The sequence below is a fragment of the Protopterus annectens genome, chromosome 5.part0 (assembly GCF_019279795.1).
Source record: "Protopterus annectens isolate FY-2018-M chromosome 5.part0, PAN1.0, whole genome shotgun sequence".
Classification (NCBI taxonomy): domain Eukaryota; kingdom Metazoa; phylum Chordata; order Ceratodontiformes; family Protopteridae; genus Protopterus; species Protopterus annectens.
In genome coordinates, this window is record NC_056735.1 from 1,118,621,273 (window position 1) to 1,118,648,520 (window position 27,248).

At 39.0% G+C, this 27,248-nt stretch overlaps 1 protein-coding gene across 1 annotated transcript in view; it reads right to left on the reverse strand.

Moving 5' to 3' along the window:
• Positions 1-27,248, reverse strand: part of LOC122802330 (mannosyl-oligosaccharide 1,2-alpha-mannosidase IB-like) — a 2,920,195-nt gene that overhangs the window by 383,429 nt on the left and 2,509,518 nt on the right. Inside the window, exon 6 of the mRNA XM_044071970.1 lies at positions 4,636-4,751. Within this exon, the coding sequence (XP_043927905.1) occupies positions 4,636-4,751 (116 nt within the window). The remainder of the gene's footprint in view (positions 1-4,635; positions 4,752-27,248) is intronic.

Consider the following 27,248-nt stretch of genomic DNA (forward strand, 5'->3'; position numbering starts at 1 on the left):
ATGGTAGATTTTTGAGGGCCTGGATTCTCCTGGTGAGGAATCTATATAGTCTCTCCAGCTGCTGCATGTGCTTTGTGAGATACATGCCAAATGTGGCGTTGCACTTAATAATGGGCCTTATGAGGGAAGAATACAGGGATGTTATGACCTCCTTGTCCCTGGATGAGATACCCTTACTTATGAGGTGGGCCATGTAGCAAGCTTTCCGTACAATTAAAGCAAGATGGTGGTCAAAAGTCAGGTTGCTATCAGTCTGGCTGCCCAAATCTCTCACAAGTGACTGCATGCTTAGGACATTGTTATTAATGTGATAATTTGTGGGGACATCACTCTCCTCAAAGGGAATGATGATGCATTTTTTTGCATTCAGCTTGATGCCATGTTTCTGGCACCAGTCTTTTGTTTGGGTGAGACCTTCTTGGCGGATGTCCACATCACTAGGGGAATTGATGATAGCTCATAGCTTGCAGTCATCTGCAAACTTGGCCAGCCATAGCCCACTGGTTTTGGCCTGCACCTCAGAAAAGTATATCCCACATAACAGAGGCCCCAAGAACAAACCGTGGGGTACGTCACTTGATACAGGTCTCCTGCTTGAGGTGTCTTCCCCTATTTTGACTAGGTGGGTTCTATCAGTAAGCCAGTTAGCTACCCATCTGGTAACATATGGATTGATGCCTAGTTGAGAGAGTTTATCTATTATGCCTGAGTGGGGAACAGTGTCAAAGGCTTTGGCCAGGTCAATGTAGGTGCTGTGCACTGCCTTCCCCTCATCCATGGCTTTGGTGGCTGTCTCAAAAAAGTCAACCAAATGTAACACACATAACCTCCCCTTTATGAAGCCAAACTGTGTGGGATCGAGTGTTTGGAGGTTGCCAATGTCCTTGTTAATGACGTCTATGATAATCCATTCCATGGCCTTGTAGATCAGGCTAGTTAAGCCGATGAGTCTATAATTTCCCAGATAGGTGGATGCTCCACCTTTGTGTAAAGGGATGACAGTGGCTGTCCTCCACTCAGCTCAGACAAAGCCGGTAGTCAGGCTTTGGTCGAATAAGGTGCCTAATGCTGCTACAAGTTCCTGCCTGAGTTCATGTAGGATGTAGCCTGGGATGTTATCAGATCCCATGGAGGCTGTATATTTGCTTTTGAGAGAGCAGTGATGACCTGATCCCTAGATATAAGGGGAAGGGGGCAGGTACTGGAAATGTCCTGATTTACTGATGGGGGGGGGTCAGAAGGGTGAAGTTTTCACTGGATCTATCAGCCAGCAGGTTTGCTATATCTATGGCATTTGTATATGTGGTGTCCTTGACCACCAGTTCTAAACAGATCTGGATGCTACCTTTGAGATTATGGACATATGTGAAGAAGGCCTTATGACTGTCTCCAGTAGATGTAGCCAATCTGGACTCAAAGTTTGCTTTGGAGGATTTCACTAATGTTCTTATTTGCTTGTTTAGGCCAAGGAGAGATTGCTTCCAATCGGGCACCTGCTCCTTCTGGGTTCTGTGCAGCAATTTTTTTCTTTTGTTATAGAGTTTATTTATTGCAGATGTCCACCAGACAGGTTTACTCTTCCTTGTGGAGGATGATTTAGTCCTGTCAGATATTCCTTATTTCATGCATCGATATAAATGTTCGTATAGTAATTTGGCATACTTTTGGATACTGGTGCCAGTTCCTAGAGGGGGGGAGGGGGCTGTGAAGCTGTTTATACCATCCCTTAGGAGCCTGTAATCAGCTTTGGAAAAGTTTTTTTGTTTGACCCTAACTAGAGGTGGTGGGTCGCAGGAGATGGTGACTTCAAACATGACCGCTTTATGGTAAGATCTTACAAGGGAGGATGATACTTGAGGGATGCTGCAGTAGTCACTCATGTTGGTTAATACTAAGTCCAAGATATTATCACCTCTTGTGGGGATATCGACTAGCTGTTCCAAAGTATTTGCATTGACAAAATCGAGGAATCTCTGGGCATTTGTGTTCTGGCATGAGTAATACTTCCGGTCTATATTTCGGTAGTTAAAGTTACCCAGGATCAGAGTAAAGGGTTGAATCTTGATAGATTCAAAGAGATCTAGATAAGCAGTTTGGGCATCTTGGGTCAGATTTGCAGGCCAGTAGCTAGCTATGATTTGTATAGAGGTCTTGTTATGGTTAACTGCACTTAGAGTGTCTCCTAAGCATCATACAGTTTGACCAGCCTGGAGGTGTGTATGACTTTAATATATATTGAAAATCCACCTCCTTTGGCTTTACTACCCACAGTTTGGGGTCTGAGTTTAGGATAGGATGAGTAACCAGGTATGGCTGGGGTGCTCTCCACAGCTTTGAACCAGATCTCTGTGACTGCGCATATGTCAGCACTTTCCATGGTTAAGATTGCTTGCAAAGACTGCAGTTTCATGTTTAGACTCTAAGCATTTAGCAGCATGACCTTTAATTTGGGTTTTGTTGCAAATTATGTTGGTAGGTTTAACCTCATCACTTTTCTGCCAGTATTCCCTCCTGTGCAGTTTAAATAAGGCCATATTCCCACCCTTTGCCATCACTGGACCATTTTTAAAAATGATGAGCAGTGCACAAACCCGCTAAGCCTCTCAACTGTACAGATTTTCGCGTGATGTCCATATTTGTGCCTCATATTCTTGGTCCATTTGTCATGGGGTTGTGTTTCCCTGGCAAATTAATGACAAATCATTAAAGACTGCAGTTAGAAAATATTGATGGACATTTGAGTTTCACACATCATACTCTCCAGAAAATCCATGCTAATGCAAGACCTGTCATTCTATCAACTCTCTAAGTTTGTAAGGGCAATATTTAACAACTGTTCCCTACTTTTGTGCTTTTGTCTCACTATTGGCTTTTCTATGAATTGTCTGAAGACACCTTCTTTATTGTAAAGTGCTGTACGACACTTTCACAATGCAGGGGGTGTGTCACAGTACCTGTCACACACCCACTGCATTGCATTCAGTTGCCATTCATAATTACAGTGTCTGCAGACACTGTTTTCTAATGTAAAGTGCCATACGGCACTTTCACAATGCAGGGGGGGGGGGTGACAGTACCTGTCACACACCCCCTGCATTGATTTCACTTGCCATTCACTTTGTCAGTACAGGGGATGTGTTACAGATCCGTGGGCACTGTAACACACCTCCTAGCACTCATTCAGTATCCATGTCCATGGCTCCCTCTCAGTAGCGCACCTTCATTTAATATGTAAGACATGCTGCCGAGAGGGGGATGCAGACACGGACACCATTCACTCTATGTAGGAATAACGCTATTCCTACAAGGAGTTTACTGAATCCTGGGGATAGTTAATACTATTTTTACAAAGAAACTGCAACAAGCATGATGCTATCATCAGTACAGCACATAGGTAAAACCTACTTCACCATTGCAGACACATAATGGTACTCTTTGAAAAATATTGTTGTGTAAAATAGTAAAACACCCAGGGTAATACTGATTAGATTAAAAAACTGAATGTGAATGCATTTACATTGTTTTATCTTATCATAGTTGATACCAGGAAAATATAACAGCAAGTCTTTGATAAAAAGGCTGTCATACTCCAACATTTCCAGCTCTACACTAGCACTGTTTATGTAACATGATGTCATGGTGGGTGGTGGAGTTTCACATAAAAACAAGTTTCAGCATTCCAACGGCAGCCCTGTCTTGACAATTTCTCTACAGAATAAATAGTGTGCAGTGTGATAAATCACTTTAATTTTTTCTCCTCTCGTTAACTGAGCCTTTTTTAAGAACTGCATTTAGCAAAGAGAAAGGAAGGAGGTTTCTGTCTTAGTAGCAGGATTTGGTGCTAGATTAGGTGCTCTAGTTTTTCACAGGACTTTATCTGTAAATTAATATCCTGCCCTACCCTGGAGCACGAAGCTTCCAGTAGAGACTGGTTCAAATCCATTATCTAACATGAAATACAACATGAGGGAACAAAATACAAATGGTCAAAAAATATGATAGTGGAACAAACTGTGCAACATTTATGATCGGTGGTGTGGAAAAATACAGAAGAGATGAACAGAAATATAAAAAAGAATGATAATGTACATACCTCTAGGAATGTTTTGGGTTATCAAAAAGTAGTAGAGAATCATCAGGCAACTTATGTAGAAGATTCTATAGGAATGAGAAGTGTACTAATTGGTTCTCTGACAGAGAAGCTGATGCATGGAACAGACTACCAAATTACATTAAAGCAAGTACTAGTTTAGATATTTTTTAAGAACAGCCTGGACATGTATTATGGGAACAATTGTTTTGCTATATTGGCAAGCTAGAAGGGCATTAACGCCTATGCTTGAAATAGTTTGAAATAGTCTCTCTGTGCAAACTGGATGAATGTTCCAACTTAAGCTGGGCTCTACTATACAATCTAAGTAACCTATGGTTATAAGACAAAATTAAATTCTGTAGAATTCAGAAGTAAGTGAATAGCTTCTGAAAATGTTAACAGTGAAAAAGCTATAACAACAGACTGACAATACCGATGCCACTTACAACTGAGTCTGATGTAAAAACAACTTAAATGTGCAGCAGTGGGAAGATCAAGATCATTCATCACATGCTTTAATATAATTTAAAAAACAAACTTACTTCAGTGTTTCTGCTAGGAAAAAGCTTTGCTGAACATCATCATATGACAGAGTTGAAGAATAAACATCTTTAACACCTGAAAATCCACCTGTTACTCTGCAATGTTTATCAATAGCCTAAGAAAAGAAGAGACAGAGTGATACCACAGAGTAAACATTATTAAAATTGCCCTTTTACAAACAAGAAAAATCAAAGAATAATATTTTTTCAGTAATGCTGTAAGTAGTTTTTAATGAACAGTAAGAGGGCAGCATTGTCTAACGAACAAACTGAAGTAAACTTAAGAAATTCCAGTTCTGAATGTAACTACTTTTACTGTGTGTCCATTATCAAATGAATGATTATCTATATATGTATATCTATGCTACAGTACAATCTATACAATCTGGCAACTTGTGAAGAGGATTAAGGCATTAAGATGTTAATGAACTGCTTCCCAGAATACTTCTTCATAAGTGCAATGACAGACCACCCTGATAAGGGTTTGACAGCAAACTCTGTACCATTTTACTGTTATAAATAAGAAGTTAAGAGATGTGTAGTATAGTAAGAAATGGATAAGGGCAAGAAGATGAACACATACAAGTATGACAGGAGGGGAAGACTGTGATTGGGGAAGGTAAGGAAGAGTAAATCTTTTTTTTTGTAAGACAGATGTCCATTTTTTTCGAAAAAGGATAGCTGGGGAAGGTAAAAAGGTAAAGATGTGGCAGGAAACTGGGTACAGAGATGATAACTGGGACAGGCAGACAAACATGAAATGCGGACAAAGACTAACAAAGGAGGTGCTAATAAAACATGGAAGAACACAAAAGAAAGACACAAGTAGATGCAGGGCATGTGGAGATGGGGGGACTGTACTGAAAACTCGGAAAAAACTGAAACACAAGGAAGGTAGCATCATGATGGGGATAAGATAGTGTGACAGGTGACAATTGTTTTACCAAGTGTCATACAGAGCCAAAGATCAGACAGTCTCATAACTGCTCTTCTTGCTGGGCCCAGCTACTGCTGGTTCAATGAACATGTTCAGGCAATGGTGCATCTCTGCCAGTTTCAGATAGATATGCTCCAGACAGGCAATGCAGGCATCAAGCTGTCAGTTTACCAGTGCTGTCATTACATCTTCCCATCTTCCAGCTCCTGCCAGATGACATATCATGACCCATTGGTGATATCCCCTGAGAGACAGCTTACATTTATATCTCTCAACTGCCCAGATTTTCACAGAATGTCCAGATTTTTGCTTCAGATTTTTGGTCTGTTCCTCATAAAATGTGTGGTTTTCTGTAATATCACCAAGGATTGAAGTCACTTAATAATGACATATATTTGAGTTTCAGACTTCATATCCCTCAGAAAATGCATGCCAACACAAGGGCCAGTTATTCTAGCAACTTACTAAGTTTATAAGAGCAATATTTAAAACCTGTTCCTATTTTTTGGTCTTTGCCCCCATTATTTTAGGCTTTGTCCAGATTTCTGGTGTTAAGAGGTTGAGAGGTATGCCTACACTGCCCACTGGTAACAGACCACTGGAGGTTACAAAGGAACTTTCCAGGTCACCTCATCCTGGGTGACTTCCATCATCCTGCAGAGAGGCAGGCCTGGAGGTACTTGTATGCAGCAGGAGATAGCAGGCAAGTGGATGGTGGGGTGACTGCTGCCACACTACAGCTGTGCTCACATTGCATAAAACAGGAATATGAATGGAGAGAAACAAAACAAAAACAGCACATCAATATACAAAAATGACAGTGATAATGAAACAGAGAGACACAAATACAAAAACAGTTATTAATACTGTGTACCACTGTTTGTCATAACAGTACCTGGAGAAATAAAATGTTGCTAGGTGTGCAGTGGCAATATATACAATATAGCTGCCACACAAAAGGGTACTATGGTTGGCAATGTATCACAAGGTGCAGGATGTCATCATGTCTTCGTAGTCTCCCTGTCTATACGTCATGAAAACAGTAGATGTGGTGCAAAGACAGGCTTCAGTGGTCTCAAAAGCTAGAAAAACAAATCTTTGTTGCCACGTGTTGTATTTAAGGGAGGAAAAATGAGGTAGCAGTCCTGGCCTAGCAGACAATGGCCTACACAGCAACATGTTGACCATGCCATGAGGACATACCCACAGATGACAGTACATCGCTATAAATGTGGGACACAGCCAGCTACCAGTAAAAGAAGCATTGCAGTCTGACTGAGGCATGCAAATGATACATAAGGTATAAATGGGAATGCCAAAGGACTTGGAATGGACAGCGCAAGAATAATGCTGTGCAGGTAGACCAGTACACCCTGTATGAATGGCAGGACTGTGGCTACAGATATGGCAATGTAAGGAGATAAGTACGCAAGTGTGATGAGCAGTATTACCCCTGGCATGCTGTTGGAAAATCCACAGTCAGGCCAGTCATCAGTACCTTGAGATTGTTGGCACTCCCCAGAAGTAGGATGGATGGGAGCACATTTCAGTCTGAATGTACAAATATATTTGTCAGGAAGTATATAACAGAAAAATATAAGGAAAACTGCTAGCAACACTGCAGAACAGCTAAATTTACAGGTATCTAAAATATATGCATCTATAACATTATCAGTATAAATGTACCTCTGCACCTGAAAAGTCACTTCAGACAACTTCTACAGATTACATTTTTCTCCATGAATCAAATGTCCCACATACACTAACCACCTGTCATGAGTACTTAATGCAAACCTGTGATGCACTTTCTGTATCCTTCTCTTCCACTTGCAAAGAAGGTCACAATGAGGTTACTGTAGTTATGCCTCTACTACTCACCCATGCAGGTAATTCCTGTGTCATCACTCACCACCTGGCAAAGCAGTGCCAACATCCACTTTTTTAATGAGGACCATCAAAGCAGGTCCCCAGCAGGTAGCCTTAGTGGTTCCTATGTAGGAAATAATGAAAGATCTTTGATTCCTTCCTCAGTCAAATGGGAGCCCATCCAAAACCAGCACCCTCAGAACCCATTGCCACTTCACAGGTTACAGTCTTCAGGAAAACTTGTAGCAGATTCACAGTGATGCATATTGCAGGTGTCACAAGATGGGCACTGATGGGCAAGTCAGCACAGCAGTGTCTCATATGCCACTGTACAGTGACACATGAATGAATGGGGTACAAGAGCGGTGTCTGGAGTATGAAAGACATACTGTCCTTATTGTATCTAGGCAGTACAACCGACATCTCTTCCTATTAGTACACTATAGAAGCTCTAGGGACTGCAAGGATGTTTAACATATCCACATCCTAACAGGAGTCAGTGTTTTGGTGGGGCTCCTTTGCCATTTGCAGACATGTGTGATGCAGACAGGGGGTGCAGCAATGGTGGATCCTTCATTGACAGTGGAGTATCTGTGGAGTACATGATGCAGTGATTGTGATGAGGTTATAGATGCCAATTATATGGACTCCATTGTTGGGGGTTGTGTTACAGATATTAAGCTGTACCGAGTAATCTGGAGAGTACCTCTGGAGTTGTGCCACACCTACATAGGAATGGCTTGCAGTAGGTTGTGTCACTCTTCTGATCAGGATGAAACAGACAAACATTTGTGGGTTTTGCTCAAGCAGCTTTATTATGTAGAAAACACATCATATTGAGGCTTAGTAATTTTGACTTAAACACACAAGCCTGTCCATTATCAACTCATCTTTTACATCACCAAACATGCAGGTTTTAGCTTTCTTTCTCAGATCAGTAATATAAGCTGCAAAAGTTTCTCCTGGCTTTTAATCTCTTGTGTAAAACAAATGCCTCTCTAATGTAACATTCGTCTGGTGGTTGCACATTTCTCTGAATTTACGTTTCAAACACTCAGGGCCTCCCCTTGATTCAGCCTGAACAACAATATGATGTATCCCCCCCTCCTTCATATACTGCTGGTGCATACACAAATGAATGCTCTCTTTCCATGGCCTCTGACCCAGCTAGGTTTAGCAAAATGAATGTTCTGGTGCGTGCATCTTTATCAGAATAAGCTGCTTGTATGAAAATATTGTACTCTTCCTCAAATATTCTCCAATTCTCTACAATATTCTGATCAAATACAAGTGGTGATGGTTTTCAAAATCCATCTGCCATGCCAACAACTTATAGTAAAACACAATGTGACCCAAGTCCACTTGTAACTATACGAACATGCACATTATATATATATATATATATATATATATATATATATATATATATATATATATATATATCTATGCCAGAAATCCAAAAATTGATGCCAGTACTTTTAATTATGCCCAATAGCCCAATAAGCCTCTAAATAATTGAACTTTGCAAAATACTTTTGCAAAATAAGTCTCTGTGGCACAAGAACCCTTTTGAAATTACTGCACTTCGAAAAATCACCTTTTATCAGTGTAAAAAGCATTTCAAATAACTGTACTGTGCAAATAAACTGGGCAGTAGAAGAAACTCAGAGTAAGAAACATTTCAAAGTAACTGCACTTTGCGAATAAACAGTACACAGCAGACTGAAACACTTCCAAAATGGCTCCACTTTGCTAAATAACTCTTTACAGTGCAAGAAACACTCTGTAATGGCAGTCCTTTTGCGAACAGACACACCTAGCACAAGAAAATTTTCAAAATGGTTGTATTTTGATTGCACTTCATTACATAGTTGCACATTGCACACAACAAACTCTCTGGAATAAATGCACAGTAATAAACATACACTGTAAGCATGTTTACACACTTTGCAATACTTTGAAAAACTCTAGTTATGCTATTCAGGGCTTCAGTTAATGCAAAATAGTAGTTTATGCCAAAACACTAATTTGCCAAAACAAAATGCAGCTGCATTGCTTTATTTTTGCTTAATGTACCCTTTCTGCCCTTTATTATATCCATTTTAGCCCATTTATTGTCTTTTCTTGTGCTAGTTTTACTCTAAACATGCATGATTTGCAATTCCAGTATGACTCTGAACCTCCTATGTGCTTTTCTGATAATCTTTTGATCAAATATCTTAATTTCAAACATTTAGTTTAATTAATAAATTTTTTTCATGCCTTTCGTTTGCTTAATAAATGTTTCTCTGCTATTCGTTTGCTTAATAATGCATTCAGTGTCCTTGTAATGTTCCATTTTATCTTTTTTAATAAAATAATAATTTGTGCAAGTTTTCATTACCTTTAGCTTGTTTTTGGCCCTTTATTGCTCTGTTTTCTTAGGTTACCTTCACTGTTAACTCTATACCTCATAGCTCTAAAAAGTAGTCTCTGGAATCCCGGTTCTGACACCATATCGCTCGTCTGGTCAGGAAGAAACAGATGAATATTCATTGGTTCTATTCAAGCAGCTTTATTATGTACAAACACATCAGGACTGAGGCTTAGTAACTTTAACTTAGATAAACTTATAAACAAACTGACTATCTCTCTCATACATGCTCACAATTTGGCTGCACTCTCAAAATGGCACTGAAGCTAGCACGTTTGCTATTTATATGCACGTGCTGTCCTTGGAAATGCTTTTTAAAGGTACAAAACACATACATATTCTGAGACCTGTTGTGTTGAATGCATGATAAAGTGGGGGTGTGCAGAACAGTAGACAGTGGCCATAGTGTTATCATTACTATTTTGTGATTTAACTTTATTGTTTTGGGGGAATGGAATTAACAATATGTCAGGCACAGGTACAACACACACTGCAGACCAATACCAACAGGGGACAGACTGGGTACAGTATTGGACTGCAGTAGCCATCCACATGTATGTGCTGTTTTACCAGGGTATCTTGTATCTGATGCACAGCAAGGGTTTTCCATTAAATGTACAGGACAGTCTGGTTGTAGTATTGCATGCATAACTGTTAATGTTTCTTATGTCTAATCTGGCCCATAGCTGCAAATCAGATGCTGCTTTTTAGTCAGTGCCATATTATGCTTTACCTGTCTCCACTTCACATGGTGATCCCCAGCAGCTGGGTTCTCCTATAACTCATCAAAGCTCTTCCACCACTGCTGGTGGTGGCACATCTTCCACTCCAGTGGCAATTCCTTGTTGTATCTGCATATCAGCATGTTGTGTAACACTGCACACATGGCAAATATCTTGCTGCAGGTTTCTGTAGCATACTGTCATACACCACCAGAGGCATCTAAGTAGTAAAGTGCGCCTTCATCACTTCAAATACAATTTTGACAATGGTGCAGATCTGTGATAGTGTGCAGTTGCATTACATTGTCTGCCATACCCTGTGGGTTTAATATGGATATCATGAGACAAGACTCCAGGGCATGAGGGAAGCCACCCACACAGATAGCTAGTTTGCCATAAGTGGGAATTGTGGGCACTACCTTGGATGTGCACATACACATTGTATATTATATGCTACGCATTGCAGACAATCTGTCAGATGATGGACTGGAATCCCATATGGTTGCTTCTGTAACCCAGCTAAGCCTTGATGGCAGTTTGGTTCCAGTTAACAGTATCAGATACCTCTGGGAAATGGACTATTTTATAGAACACCTGCATGGTGTGGTTTCTTTCCTTTAGTTTATTTGGAAACTGTATACACTCCTCTACATGCTATATGCAGTATGGCATCAAGAAAATGCTAAAGTATCAATGAGTCAGATGTCTGGGATGGACCCACTGTGTCCCCGAGATGATCACTGTAAGATGTATGCAGGAAGGATTGCCAATGCAACATATACCTTGCTGTCCACAGGAACTGCTTTTACATGAACGTCACATACCTGCATGTGAGGGTGGCATATGTTCACCAGTTCCTGTATGGAGCCTCTGTCCACATGGTAGAAATCCACCAATTATGGATCACTGACATGATGGAATGTTAAATATGGTCAGATCTGTTGGCACAGTGGACTAGTACCATCATGGTTACTAGCTTACAGGATGACCTGGAGTGTATACATTTCAGTTAATCCTGCTGTTGCAACTCTGAACATTGTAGCATGATATCTTTCCCTGTTCATAAGAATCTTATACAGCTATACTGGTGATTGCAGCTCACTGTGCAGTTTTATACATTTCTGAATCACTCTACTATGCTGTTTACCCTAATTTACATTCACCATTGGCCTCATCATCATTATGTTGCTCATTTCAGTCTCATTATACAGTTATTTGTGCAACATGCTGGCCATGGTATTTGCTGGTTTCAAAGAATGGGTCTATATTAGATCACTGACCGCTTAAAGAAGTGAATGGTGATTAATCGACCCTATGTATGTGAAAGATTGCAATCTCGAACTGTCAGAACAGCGATTTTTTTTCCCAGGGAAAATAATTGCTGTTCCAAAACACATACATGCAACACAAGCACACCAAACAAACAGCAATCCACACATACACACACACACAAAATCTTACAACTAACCCTACACTAAACTATACACACACCACTAACTATCCACTTACCTTAACCCAAACCCTAACCCTAAGGTCCGTCACTATCGCACACTCACCTCACCCGCTCCCTAACCCTAACCCACCTAACACACACCCTAACTCACCTAACTCACCCTAACCCTCACATCCACACAATTGCACACTTACCTGAACCCGACCCGTAACTTTCCACCACAGCACTGAAAGTACTGAAGCAACAGAAACGGACAACCAAAATCTTTCCCTAGAAAAGATTTTGAGTTTTTGTTGCTTCGATATTTTAAGCTTTCACTCCGTAGGGTTCAATATTAGAACATTCGAAGGTTTTAAACCTCGATGTTCTAATATAGACCCCAAAGAATCATATTAATAATGTATATGAATCAGCCCTGCCCTATACACCACTGTTCGTCTCATAGTTTTGCCTTATGCATTGCACTATTTATTTCTGGAATTGTTGTAATGGCATACGGTAACTGTACAGCAAAAAAAAAAAAGTTTAGTATGGTAGAAAGGGTTGGAAGATAACTAACAAAAAAGAATTATTCTATGTGGACAAAATCGGTAAGTGGGGTTTATACTCCTTGAAATAGAGGAGGATGAGAGGGAACTTAAAATAGGCATATAAGGCCAGGGGGGATACGTTTTTATACAACTGCAATGAATTACATGCAGATTAAATTTAAGAAGATATTTGCACTATATGAGTGAAGACAACAGTACCACACCAAAAAGGAAAAAAAAAATGCCATGCTGATTTTTTTTATTTTATTTATTTTATTTTACATTTGTTGACTGGTGAAGTCTGGCTGAGCGCAAAGACCCCTTTTCAGTGGAGCCCTGAGGAGAAAAGCTCAAATACATAAAAATAAATCAATCAATTTAGCAATTACATAACACATAGCCCAGATACATCACAGTCATATTTATGTGGTACAAAAAATTTTAGACATGAGGTAATGACTTGCAATAGATGAAAAAATATAGAGGCTTCAGAGACAAAATGTTTCACTTTCCAGTCATCTAAAAGTAAGATATCATGGGTAGATAACAATATAAGAGAAAGTTACACAAAATTGTTAGAATAAAAAGGAATTCTAATTTAGGATGAAAGACAGTGGGTTGAATATGTTAAGAAGTAACTAAGTTATAGCTGAAGTAAGAGCTAAAGTAAATATAAGGAGAAGATTTAAAATGACTTGTTTGGGATGAGGGAAAGTCATGGTGTGCAAAAGAGGATAGACAGAGGTAGTATTTTGAGTATCCATGAGTTGTGCAGGCATATAGCCAGGATGCCATAAAATGTTCTCTTAGATCTGTTTTGAAAGCTTGCTGATTTTCAAGATGTCTGAGAGGCTGTGGTAGGGAATTCCATAGTTTGGAAGGAATGCTGAGTTTTTAGCTTTTATTACGGTAAGTAGTAGTTTATGTTTAGACTGAAGAGCTTTAGTTGGGTAATAGTTATTTCTGAGGTAGTATATTAGACTATGGACTAGTTGTAGCTGATTGAAGTGGAGATGTTTAGGGAGTTTGATCTAGCAGAGTTTTCTGAGAGCAGAAATAATGAGTTCTGCATATGTGGTTAGCAGCAAAATAAGCTATTTTATTATAGCATTGTTTCAACTAAGACTGTATGGATGTTTGAAGATTAGTGAAAAGTAGGGAGGCATATAGTAGGGTTGGTAGTAGGTATGATTTAGCTTTTGTTTCCCTAGTTTTATCAATAAGAAAAGGTTTTCTAAGAGGCATAATTTTGACTGTTTTTTTTTACTACAGTTAGGAATTGTTGGTCAAATTTCATATTATTGTCTATGGTGACACTTAAAAGCTTAGTATTTGTTATCTCTCCAGTCACTGCATTGTTTAGTGAGATCATTTTGATATGTGTTTTATTTTTGAAGACTGTTTTGGGGTGAAAATGAGTAATCTATTTTTAGGGAGTTAAGGTCTGAATTGTCAACCAAGGATTCAATTGAAGTGAATGATTTATAATTTCTTGTAATGTTGTAAGGCAGAGGCTGTGCTGATTAGTGTAGAATCATCTGCACCATGCTTGGCAGCAGTATATAGGTTATTAATAAATATGTTACACATAAAAGGTCTGACTATATACCCCTGTGGAACTCCTACCTTAACAGGAAGAAATGAAGAGTACTCTTGCTGTCCTCCGACTGCTTGGTGCCATTCTGTTAAGTATCTGTGACACCCGTGCACTGGCCCAGTAATCAAGAGGCCTCAATCCTCAACAATAGCAACAGCTTTAGGACGTACACTCTGGAAGGATTACAAGTACATTCACAGTAATGTGCAAGTTCCCTTAAGAGCACACAGAGACCACAGTCAGTCTGAGACTGTTTCTCCCTCTTTCTCTAAATCCCCAATAACACTTCCCACTGGCACAGCTATAGGGGTGACATATCGGCTGAGTGGCCAAGCCAAAACGCCTAGCACCCTCTCTGTCCAATGAGTGCTTCATGGCCCTGCCCAAGTAGCTGACACACACACACACACACATGCACACACACACACACACACACACACACACACACACACACACACACACACACACACACACACACACACACACACCTGGGAAAAGCTGGCACAGGTTTACTAGCTATGCCCCCTTCTGCCCAGTCTATAAGATAGTTTCCACTGCCACCAACCACTCTTATCAGCTACTTTTAAGGCCCTTAACACCTTAACACAGGGCGTCCAATCCTACTGTGTAATATTACTATTAATGCAAATGATAGTCTGGCTATTTAGGAGTGGCCTGTACAGTGTCACCAAATAGATATACAAACAAAACCGGAGACTCTACTGATTTACCAAATACAAAGCAAAAACCACAATCAGTCACTGATTGTGGTTTTTGAAAATAGATATACAAGTATTCTAAGAGCTTAAATATGTCTCACAAATATCAGCCACAAAGAAAAGTTTAAATATATTTAATAATAAATAATAAATAATAAAAGAACAAGACAATACTCTGTAAATCAGCACAGTAACTTCAGAGTTCAAAATCACAGGAAATATTTAAAACAACATTACAGGACAACAGTCTCAAATACAGGAAACATCTAAAATAATCTTTACTATATTCCTAACTATATCTAAAATGGTTACTATGCCCTAAAAAACGTACTTGCAGCAAAGCAAATGCAGAAGTGATGATGAGTGGATGTTTTTGTTAGGTCAAAGACAAAATACAAAATGCCCACTCTCTCTCTGAAAGAGTTCTTAAATTAATATCAAATATTACTGCTGGGTTAGCTTAGATGCCATCACTTTTTGTCACCTGACTTTAGTTCCCAAGCTACCCCACTGTTAGAAAGTACAGGCATTTTTAGCATCTCTCTGTGAAAAATACATATCTTTCAGATGTTTGCAGATCCTGAAAGTCATAAAACAATAAAACACTTCTGCATCTCAAACCTAGTAATTACTTCCCTTCCAAAGCAATACAAACAACTTCTAGCTCTAGACATTGTATCTGCTATGGTGAAACTGAGAGATAACGTTTATAGCACAATCATAAAATAATTTAATTTCAACTTATTTTCTTGAAGGTTTGCAAGTTAACCTTTTACGTCCCGGTTCCCACTGTTAAAACATATACAGTTATACAATTACAATAGTTTATATACATTTCTATTCTAAGCCAGCAGGCCATGCTGTGGTTACATTTTAGCTCAGTACTTTACACCTCTGAAATACTTCTGTATGAATCATATCAATATTCACAAATGACATAGAATTATTTACAAAATTCCATATAGCTGGGCTGGCAGTGTGACATTTCTCCCCCCCTCCTCAAAAAAATCAAGCTAGTTTTTCAAGTGACCCTTGAGAAACATTGCTTGAGAGGGTTGACTATCTGGGAATACCTCACCCCATTCCCTGTCCTGAGAGCCCATATGCATTGGCATTGCTAACCCCACTGCATTGCTGCACTGTCATATCATATGCTTGAAACCCTAGGCTCCACCTTAGTAACTTGGCATTCTGCAGGCTAGCTCAATGTAGCCATGTTAATGGATTGTGGTCTGTAGCTACAGTGAATTTCCTTCCATACAGATAAGGCTGAAGTTTCTGCAGAGCCCACAGTATAGGTAGACTTTCCTTTTCTACAGCTGCATAGCATTCCTCGCTGGGATGGAGCCTTTGGCTGAGATATACCACTGGGTGCTCACTTCCCACTGAAGAAACCTGGTTGAGTACAGCCCCCACCCCATGGTTTGAAGCATCCACCTGCACAACAAATTATTTGCTGTAATTTGGACTGGCTAACACAGGGGGTCCTTCCACAGCTCCTTTAAGATTCTGGAATGCCTGCTCAAATACTGGGGTCCATGCTACCTTATCTAGATTGTTTTTCCTGTTAGGTCTGTGTGGGGAGCAGCTATAGTAATATAATTGGAGACAAACTTTCTGTAGTATCCTGCCTTCCCTAAGAATGCTCTCACCTGCTTTTTGGTAACAGGGGCAGGCCATGCCTGAATGGCCTCCACTATTCTGGCCTGATCTTACCACTCTCCACTCTATGTTCCAGGTAGGAGACCTCTGCCATACCCACTTGACATTTGGTGGGCTTAATGGTCAAAGCTGTGATCTGTAGTCTGCCCAGCACCTCCCTGACATGCTGATGGTGTTCTTGCCAGAAATGGCTGTAGATGGCAATATCATTCAGGTAAGCAAGGGTGAAATCTCCTCCTTCTGCTGCAAGGATATGATCTATCAGTCTCTGGAAAGTCGCCGGGACATTTTTCATCCCAAAGGGCATCTTTGTGAACTCATAAAAGCCAAAAGGAGTCACAAAGGCTGACCTCTCGTTAGCACTGGGAGTCAAGGGCACCAGCCAGTAACCCTTGGTAAGATCAGTAGTGGTAAGATACTTAGCCTCACCCAGCTGCTCTTGGACTTCATCTGTCCTAGGCACGGGGTAAGCATCTGACTCTCTGTGACTATTTAAATTCCTGTAGTTCACACACACAGAATCTGGTGCTGCCTTCCTTCTTTGGTACCAGCACCACTGGAGAGGCCCAGGGACTGCTGGACTCCTGGATTACCCCTAGTTCCAACATTTCCTGTCTGCTTGACTCTCTCAGGCACCCTATAAGGGGCCTGCTTAATAGGCCTTTGGGGTCCTGTATCCACATGGTGCTGCATCAAGTGGTGCACCCTGGTTTCCCAGTAAATATGTTCCCAAACTCCTGTAACACTGCTCGGATTTCTTGAACCTGGGTAGGGGATAGCAGCTGGGACACTGCTACCCCTTCCACTGAGGTGTCAGTCTGAGCCTCACTGAGGAGATCAGTTACCAGATCCTCCTCAGGCTCCTCTTGCCATCCACTGCAAATACACAACACAATGGCCTCCCTATCATAGTAAGGTTTCATCATGTTAACACGGTACAATTTGTGCCACTGCCTCCTGCCTAGCAGTTCTACCATGTAGTTAACATTACTGACCTTCCTTACCACCTTGTAGGGTCCCTCCCGAGCTGCCTGCAGCTTGTTGTGTCTGACAGGAATGAAAACCATAACCTGCTACCCTACAGCATACTTTCTAGCTCGAGCATTCCTGTTAAACCAGACCTTTTTCTGCTGTTGGGCTTCTGACAGGCTTTCCTGGGCGTCCTGAGGTTTAGGACATATGCCACAATAGACTCCTTGTGGGATTCCCACTCACCCTCCCACTCATCTTGAATCAAATCTAGAGGTCTCCTCACCCTATGTCCATACAGCAACACAAAGGGTGAAAAACCTGTAGATTCCTGGGGCACCTCTCTGTAAGCAAATAATAGATGGGGCAATTATTTGTCCCACTCCCTCTTGAACTGGCCTGCAAATGCCTGTAGCATCATCTTGAGTGTAGAGTTTGTCCTCTCAACATAGCCATAAGTCTAGGGATGGTAGCAGGTGGTCTTTAGGTGCTTCACCCCACAGTACTTCCACAGACAAGCCAGCAGGTCTGACATGAAATTGGCACCTCTGTCAGTCAGTATTTCTTTTGGAAAACCTACTCTGCTGAAAATCTCTAACAAAGCATTTGCCACCTTCTCTGCCTCAATAGAGGACTGGTCTACTGCTTCAGGGTATCTTGTAGCACAATCTACTACCACTAGGATATATTTTTTTCCCTGTGGAATTTGGGGTACTCAGAGGCTCCACAATATCCATAGCTGCCCTCTGAAATGGCTCCTCAATCACAGGCAAAGGCATCAAAGGAGCGTTCACCTTGTTTCCTCCTGCCTACCTTTTGGTACTGCTTACAGGTCCTGCAGTACCCTGTTACATCTCTGGAAATCCTCCCAGGCCAATAAAAGTTCTGACTCAGTGAAAAAAGAACAAACAGCAAGACCGAGTTTACAGTCATCTACTACAACAAGTAGAAGGTGCCCTTTATCCTTGAAAGCTGGCCAGTCATGGGGGAGGACCACAAATAGCTTAGACTACTACAGCAGTGATCTATTAGAACATTTACTGTTATGATAAGTTTAATTATACAACTGTACTTTCCTTTAACAGGGTATTTGAGTTACCATTTTTTCTGTGAAGCGATATAAAGTCAAAGAGGATTGGCTTTTTCATGGTACAAAAGACAAGACAGATCTACACAGAACAGTCTGCAAGAGAGAGGGCTGACACTGTTTTAGTAACTAATACTTTTGATACCACTGATTTCTTTAGTTATCTCTGAGGTCTGTCAAGTTGAGTAATATGTTTACACTAATAAGAACCAAAACGTTCATTATATTCAGCAATTTGTCTAATGAGATAACAGTAAAAGGGAAATAAGACTTTTTTGGATCTAATGGAGATAACTTTGGAAATTAGACAAGCCAGGTAGAGGGCTTTCCAAACTGCAGTAGAGACACAATGGTCAAACAAGTGCTGGACTGGAGGGGTGTGCAACCTATATGGTATGTAAAAATGTTGTGTTTAGCAATATAATGTAATTACATTTGTTCACATTTAATTTGAAACCCTTGCCCTTGCACCAGTTGTTAACATGGTCTAACCAATGTTGGAGCAACCGTGACTCAGTGAAAACAGAGCAAATAACAACACCAAGTTTACAGTCATCTGCAAACTTAGATAACCATAGGCCAGGAGTGTCGCCTTGAATGTCTAAGAAAACAGATACCAAATGAGAGATGATCTTACAGTGAGCTCTGTTGTACACCAGTAGTAATTATTTTTGCTTCTAGAAGTGCCACCTGTATGACTCTAACCACATGTGTTCTGTCAGGCAACCAGTTAGCTGTCCACCATACAACATAAGGATTTATATTCGGATTTATAAGTCCATCAATAATGCATGCATGGGGAATAGTGTCAGATGCCTTAGCCAGTGAACAGATTTGCTGTGTATACTGCATAACCACAATCCACTGTTTTGATTACCTTTTCAATATAAGTAATGAGTTTAAACAGGTAGGACCTTCATTTGACAAAAAATATTGGTAAGGGTCAAGGTTAAGATATTTTAATGTCTAACTTAGTGACATCTGTGATAATATCCTCCACAGATTTACATATGAAGTTAGCGAGACTAGTAGATCTATTGTTACCTGGGTCCAATGTTGGTCCATCCTGGTGTAATAGCTGTTTTCTAGGCTTCAGGAATGTAACCAGTCTACAGGAATTAAGACATGAACAAGTTCCCTGTTGTATTTATAGTTCTCTCTGGTGTAAGTTTCCTCATGGCCTTTGGCAATATTTACATCTGTATTTTCCAAACAACTGAGGAGTGTTATCAGGTAATTCAAAATGTCCATGTTTGTATCCTTGCTCATTATTACAACAGAGATGAAGACTCCTATAATATCATAATCACTGTGAATTAGTAGTGAGACTTACTCCACTTGTTTTCATTAATTACAAATAAGCCAATTATATGTCCCTTTCCAGTCAGGGATTATCTATACTACAAGCTAACATCCGCCACAGTTTCTACTGTTTCAGTCTGCTTCTCTCTCCCTCCATCATTAATTTGAGTATAAAGGTCCGCTGTAACTACTTCCCAGCTTCTTTATGTCCATCCACTAGGTCTAGGTGGCCATCACTTTTTTCTACCATCTTGTCATGTGTACATTTTAGCTGGCAGCTGGAGCCCTACTGATTTCTCCACACTGTGTCAGTCCTTACTTCCTTTTATTAATTTTCGTTCTGATGTACACTGGCTTCTATCCCATTCTTACTATAGTCATGATACAGGTAGTGCAGTGATATAAAAAAAAATCATTCAAAGGTAGATCACAATGAGTGTTTATACAAACAAAACTTAAACCCACACTATGGTATGGTTTGTTAGCAGCTAGCCTTGCAACTTTGTTATAGCATTGCTGTAGCTTCACTTTTAGAGAGGCCTGAAGATTTGTGTGGATGGTTGCTCTATAAAGAAGTGAGAGTAAGAGAGCTGGTGGCTAGAGTTATTTTATTGATTTTAGTGAGATGGAATTTTATACAGATTTAAAAACTAAGTTTTGAAGTGTTTGGGTTATACATTTTGAATATGGAGTTTGGATTTTTGGTTATCATCTATCGTTATTCATTTTGCTGTAGGAGACTACTTCATCTTTAGTGATGTTAAGGGAGGAAATTTTGAAATTGTTTTGTCTTGAGTATATGATTTGTGAAGGAAGAGGAGAAGCTTAGCTTTTTAGGTATTAAAAATAGTTGGGAATTGTGAAGCCACTTTTCAATACAGAAGGACCGTTTGGGTTGGGGTATCTGAAGAGCATATAAAGGTGGAATCACCTGCCTACTGTATGACAGTGGCCTATTTGGAGGATATATGAAGATTATTAGTGAAAATATTAAATAAGAGAAGAGCAAAATTAAACTTTGCAGCATCCCAGTGGAGATGTGTAGGTAGGAACATTTTTAAAGCTTATGCTACTTGTTTTCCAAGGGAAAGAGGCACTATTTTTGTCTTGACCATATAACAAACAACTCGTCCCACAACTACTGTTCTTCCAGCCAAAAAAAGAAAAGAGCTAAGCAAAAAGCCCTTACCACCACAATAGACTAACAATTTTCCACAGCTGCAGATGGGTGACTCTGCTGTAGCCAAAGCTGCTTCCTCAGCCTACTCATCTTTTAAGCCCGATTGCAGTTGTGTAGCACCTACATCCACTAAGGACCAGGGATTAGCCATGCAGATGTTGGGTGCCTTCACTAGGCAAGGGTGAGCCACTCCTGACTGTCCTGGGAGAAGGAACAGGGAAGACTTCATTATTTAGTCAGAATTTGTGCACATCCCTGGGGAAGCTGCAACTGCCATTAATAACACTGTTAGCCCAATTTTTCCTGTCATAAAAGAAACAGAAAACTAATCATGTATCTACTCCTCATATTTCCTTAAACAGCAGCAGCTTACTGGGTCAGGCTCAAAGTTTAATTCAGGCAGTAATCCTTGTAAAGTAGTTCTGGTAAAAAAGAGGGATGCCTCTTTTCTTGAAGAGATTTAAGATTATGAATCTGAACAGGAAAATGAAGGGGCAGCTGCAGGTTTTTCTCCTCGGATTTCTGATTCAGACTCAGAGGAAAGCTTAGTATCTGATTCTCCCTGTAGGGGTTTCTCTTTCTCTGAGTCTGTTTTCAGAATGTGTACCAAAGGCAAAAAAAGAGAAGCAACGATGTACTGAAGCAAAGGCTAGGCAGGTACCAGTCAAATAACCCTTTATTGTAAGCGCTTTCGGTAGAGAGATTCTCCCCACCTTCCTCAGACAAAATATTACAAACATAAGAAAGCCTTCAACATACTAAATACAATGATTAATTATGACATCACAATCATTCCCAAGCAATTAAGTAAATATATTAAGCTAAACACTTGACATTCATTTAAAAAACTTTGATGTATATAAAATGTTAATTAATTGTATAAAACTAATTATATAAAAAGGTTATGTACAAAGAGCAAATTGTATAAAAAATACACATTTGTATACAAGTGCAAGCCACTGATCGGCAAAACGCAAGCAAGCAAATTGAATGAGAAAGAAATATTTAACACAATGTGTTAATGTATCAAGAGCTCCCCAATGAAAAAAATGTTCATATATTATACTAAATAGTGTATATAAGTATAAACCATTACACTATGTATGTATCGTAAAAAAGTGTATATATGTATATGCAAATATTATGTGTAAATATATACACTAAAAACACAAAACACTCATAATGTTAAATTCATCTATTTAGCGCCATTAATTTCAGAAAGCATTTAATGGACAATATCTCATTTAAACCCGGTGTCAAATAAACAGCAGTACGAATCTGTCAAAAAACTTCTTGTTGTTCCAATTTTAACTGCCAAGGACCCCCCCTCACATGTGGCTGTACCTGTTGTAAAACTGAGAAATAAAAACCATGACCTGGATTCTGGCAAACATGTTTTGCAAGTGCATTATTTAGATCACTCCTTTCAATGGCATAGAGATGTTCATACATTCTTTTTTTGAGTGGTCTGTCGGTCTTGCCTATGTAAAAGGCTGGACACTCTTTACACAGTGCCGCATAGACCACTCCTTTGGAATTACAATTAAAAGAGCCATTGATATCAAAATTTCTCCCGGCCATATTAATAATAGTACCGACTAAGATATGCTTACAATAATGACAGGTGCCACACTTGTTCATCCCTAAACTCTTCTTGTTTGTTTTGATTTTTACCTGTTCTAACAGTTGTTTTAAATTTTGACCACGCCTATACGTGATTATGGGACTATCACCCAATAATTTGACCAATTGCTGATCTTCTGAAATGATCCTCCAATTTTTGAAAATAATATTATTTATGATCTGAGCGTCCATGCTATAAGTAAAGAAAAAGCTGGAATTAAATACTCTGTCATTGTTATCAGTCTTACTAACCATGTTTCCACCTCCAAGTAGTGGTTCAAAATGTCCAGACTCTCTTTTTATATGAACTTCTTGTCTTATGTCTTCCACAAAAAGGGGGGGGGGATATCCCCTTGCTATAAACATAGATTGAATATTCTCACATTCAGTTCTAAAATCCGATAAATCAGACACCATTCGGGCTGCCCGGACAAATTGTCCCTTAACTACACTTCCTTTTTGATGTATGGGGTGGGAACTGCTGAAGTGTATATAATTGTTAGAAAATGTACTTTTTCTAAAAATAGTTGACTTAAATTGTTTAGAATTATAATCTTTACTTATTTTAACATCAAGGAAGGAAATTTCATCCAAATTGGTGACATAAGTAAATTCCAAAAATTGTGTCATTTTAGATACACTCTCAATGAATGTTGGAATACATTCTAAGGACCCTCTCCACAAAAAAAAACATGTCATCTTGGTACCTTGTGTACCAAGTGACATTTTCCTGGTATAGCTCACTCTGAAAAAGGAATTCATATTCCCAATATGCTAAAACACTATTAGCAAAAGTGCATCCACAGGGTGAGCCCATGGCAATCCCAGTGGTTTGAAGATAGTAATCATTCTTGAAAATTAAAAATGCTTCATCTTTTTTACAGAAGCCAACAGTATTGTATAATTGTAGTGGCGATTTTAAGATTTATAATTATACTGTTTTAACAATAGATGAAAGCATTGTCAATTTTTTTGCGAAAGGGTTGTCACATCCCTGTTAGGGGATACTCCCTCTTTGCTCAGTACGCATAGAATTTCTAGCATTTTTAACCCACCACTTAACAAAACACTTAGTGTTTTTGAAAAAATATGTGAGTTGGATCTGAGGGCAATGGCCAATAAACAATATTTTCCTCTTGGTGATAAAAAATGGATAAATATGAATATTAACAATAATGAATTGGCATTTATTCAGTTACTTAATGAATGCCAAGTTCGGGTCATGGCACCCGACAAAGGTGGGGGCCTGATATCTATGGACAATTTCGAATATGAAAATAAAATGTCGGAATATCTTAATACAGGCCCTTATGTACTTTCAAGTTTAAATGAGGTTAATATTGCCAATAAAAGAATTAAAGAAATGTTGGACGAATTGTTCCTTGAGGGAACAATAGATTCTGATTTACTTCAATATCTTACTATGACAGCTCCAAGAATTCCAACCCTCTTTGGCACTCCCAAAATTCATAAAAACTTAACAGACCCTCCCTTTAGACCAATAGTTGACGGTAGAGGGTCAGTTATGTATGCTTGTGCCAAATTGGTTGATAGTATTCTTAAGCCATTATTAAAACAAGAAGGTCAAATATGTAGGGATTCTTGGGGCTTTCTTGAAAATGTTAGTAAAATTTCATTTGATCCAACTTTAATTTTCCTGGTTGTAGACATCAAGGACCTGTACACTGTTATTCCGCATGTTATAGGAGTACAGTGGACAGTTGATTTTATGCTCCGAAAGGGTGCTTCTAAAGATCAGATGTACCTGGTGGAAACATTGTTAAACATTATTTTTTCTAAAAATTTCTTAATTTTCAAGAATGATTACTATCTTCAAACCACTGGGATAGCCATGGGCTCACCCTGTGGATGCACTTTTGCTAATAGTGTTTTAGCATATTGGGAATATGAATTCCTTTTTCAGAGTGAGCTATACCAGGAAAATGTCACTTGGTACACAAGGTACCAAGATGACATGTTTTTTTTTTGTGGAGAGGGTCCTTAAAATGTATTCCAACATTCATTGAGAGTGTATCTAAAATGACACAATTTTTGGAATTTACTTATGTCACCAATTTGGATGAAATTTCCTTCCTTGATGTTAAAATAAGTAAAGATTAGAATTCTAAACAATTTAAGTCAACTATTTTTAGAAAAAGTACATTTTCTAACAATTATCTACACTTCAGCAGTTCCCACCCCATACATCAAAAAAGAAGTGTAGTTAAGGGACAATTTGTCCGGGCAGCCCGAATGGTGTCTGATTTATCGGATTTTAGAACTGAATGTGAGAATATTCAATCTATGTTTATAGCAAGTGGATATCCCCCCCCCCTTTTTGTGGAAGACATAAGACAAGAAGTTCATATAAAAAGAGAGTCCGGACATTTTGAACCACTACTTGGAGGTGGAAACATGGTTAGTAAGACTGATAACAATGACAGAGTGTTTAATACCAGCTTTCTCTTTACTTATAGCATGGACGCTCAGATCATAAATAATATTATTTTCAAAAATTGGAGGATCATTTAGAAGATCAGCAATTGGTCAAATTATTGGGTGATAGGCCCATAATCACGTATAGGCATGGTCAAAATTTAAAACAACTGTTAGAACAGGTAAAAATCAAAACAAACAAGAAGAGTTTAGGGATGAACAAGTGTGGCACCTGTCATTACTGTAAGCATATCTTAGTCGGTACTATTATTAATATGGCCGGGAGAAATTTTGATATCAATGGCTCTTTTAATTGTAATTCCAAAGGAGTGGTCTATGCGGCACTGTGTAAAGAGTGTCCGGCCTTTTACATAGGAAAGACCGACAGACCACTCAAAAAAAAATGTATGAACATCTCTATGCCATTGAAAGGAGTGATCTAAATAATGCACTTGCAAAACATGTTTGCCAGAATCCAGATCATGGTTTTTATTTCTCAGTTTTACAACAGGTACAACCACATGTGAGGGGGGGGGTCCTTGGCAGTTAAAATTGGAACAAGAAGTTTTTTGGCATATTCGTACTGCTGCTTATTTGACACCGGGTTTAAATGAGATATTGTCCATTAAATGCTTTCTGAAATTAATGGCGCTAAATAGATGAATTTAACATTATGAGCGTTTTGTGTTTTTAGTGTATATATTTACACATAATATTTGCATATACATATATACACTTTTTTACGATACATACATAGTGTAATGGTTTATACTTATATACACTATTTAGTATAATATATGAACATTTTTTTCATTGGGGAGCTCATGATACATTAACACATTGTGTTAAATATTTCTTTCTCATTCAATTTGCTTGCTTGTGTTTTGCCGATCAGTGGCTTGCACTTGTATACAAATGTGTATTTTTTATACAATTTGCTCTTTGTACATAACCTTTTTATATAATTAGTTTTATACAATTAATTAACATTTTATATACATCAAAGTTTTTTAAATGAATGTCAAGTGTTTAGCTTAATATATTTACTTAATTGCCTGGGAATGATTGTGATGTCATAATTAATCATAGTATTTAGTATGTTGAAGGCTTTCTTATGTTTGTAATATTTTGTCTGAGGAAGGTGGGGAGAATCTCTCTACCGAAAGCGCTTACAATAAAGGGTTATTTGACTGGTACCTGCCTAGCCTTTGCTTCAGTACATCGTTGCTTCTCTTTTTTTGCCTTTGGTACAGTTTCTTTTCGTGGTTTATAATTTTCTGTTTTCAGAATGTGCAAGTGTTTTCAGTAGGAAAACACTGAGGTTTCTCAGTCCCTCAGAAAATACTATGAGGAGTTGCAGATGGAATTTTCAAAACCTTTGCCCATTCCTCCAGGACTGTCAACTTTACATGATGTGTGTGTCACTGCCTGCAATCTTCTTGTCAGCCTGCTGCCCCTAATAAGGCAGAGAGAATGTATGAAGTTTCTCAGTCTTTTAAGGTTTTGTACACTCATCCCAGACCTGACCCAGCAACTATAGTTTTAGTTAATTATACTGCTGCTAAACATTTGGTTAATTCTAATCCAACTGTTTCTGACAAGGATGAGAAAATTATTGATGCATATGAGAAAAATGCATCCTTCTTCTACTCTGATTTTCAGAATTTTGAATTGCCAGGATAATATGTTAAAGTTTATTTTGATTAATTGTGAAAGCATGATTAATGTTTTGTCTGCAGGCTCATCTTGTGAGGAAATATATGCTTTAAATGACTTAATGTCTTCCATTTTACAGGTCACAACTCATTGTTTAGTCAGTGTATGACTCAGTTGATACTTCTTCCAGACAAGCTGAGCAAGACAAAGGCAGAAACCCCATGAATGGAAACTAGATCAGGGTTTTTTCCTAGATTTGATCCATCTGCATGGGGTACCACAAACAGACCTCTCTGCCTTCCTCCTGAACTATCAGCTGGCAAAATTCTGATCCAAAAGACATGGAAGACAGATACCATTTCCTTTCTCTTGAACAGGAAAGTTCCTGTATGCTTTGCCACCCTTTCCACTGATATCCAGGGTTCAAGATTTAAAAGGAATCCCTCATGACCATAGTGATG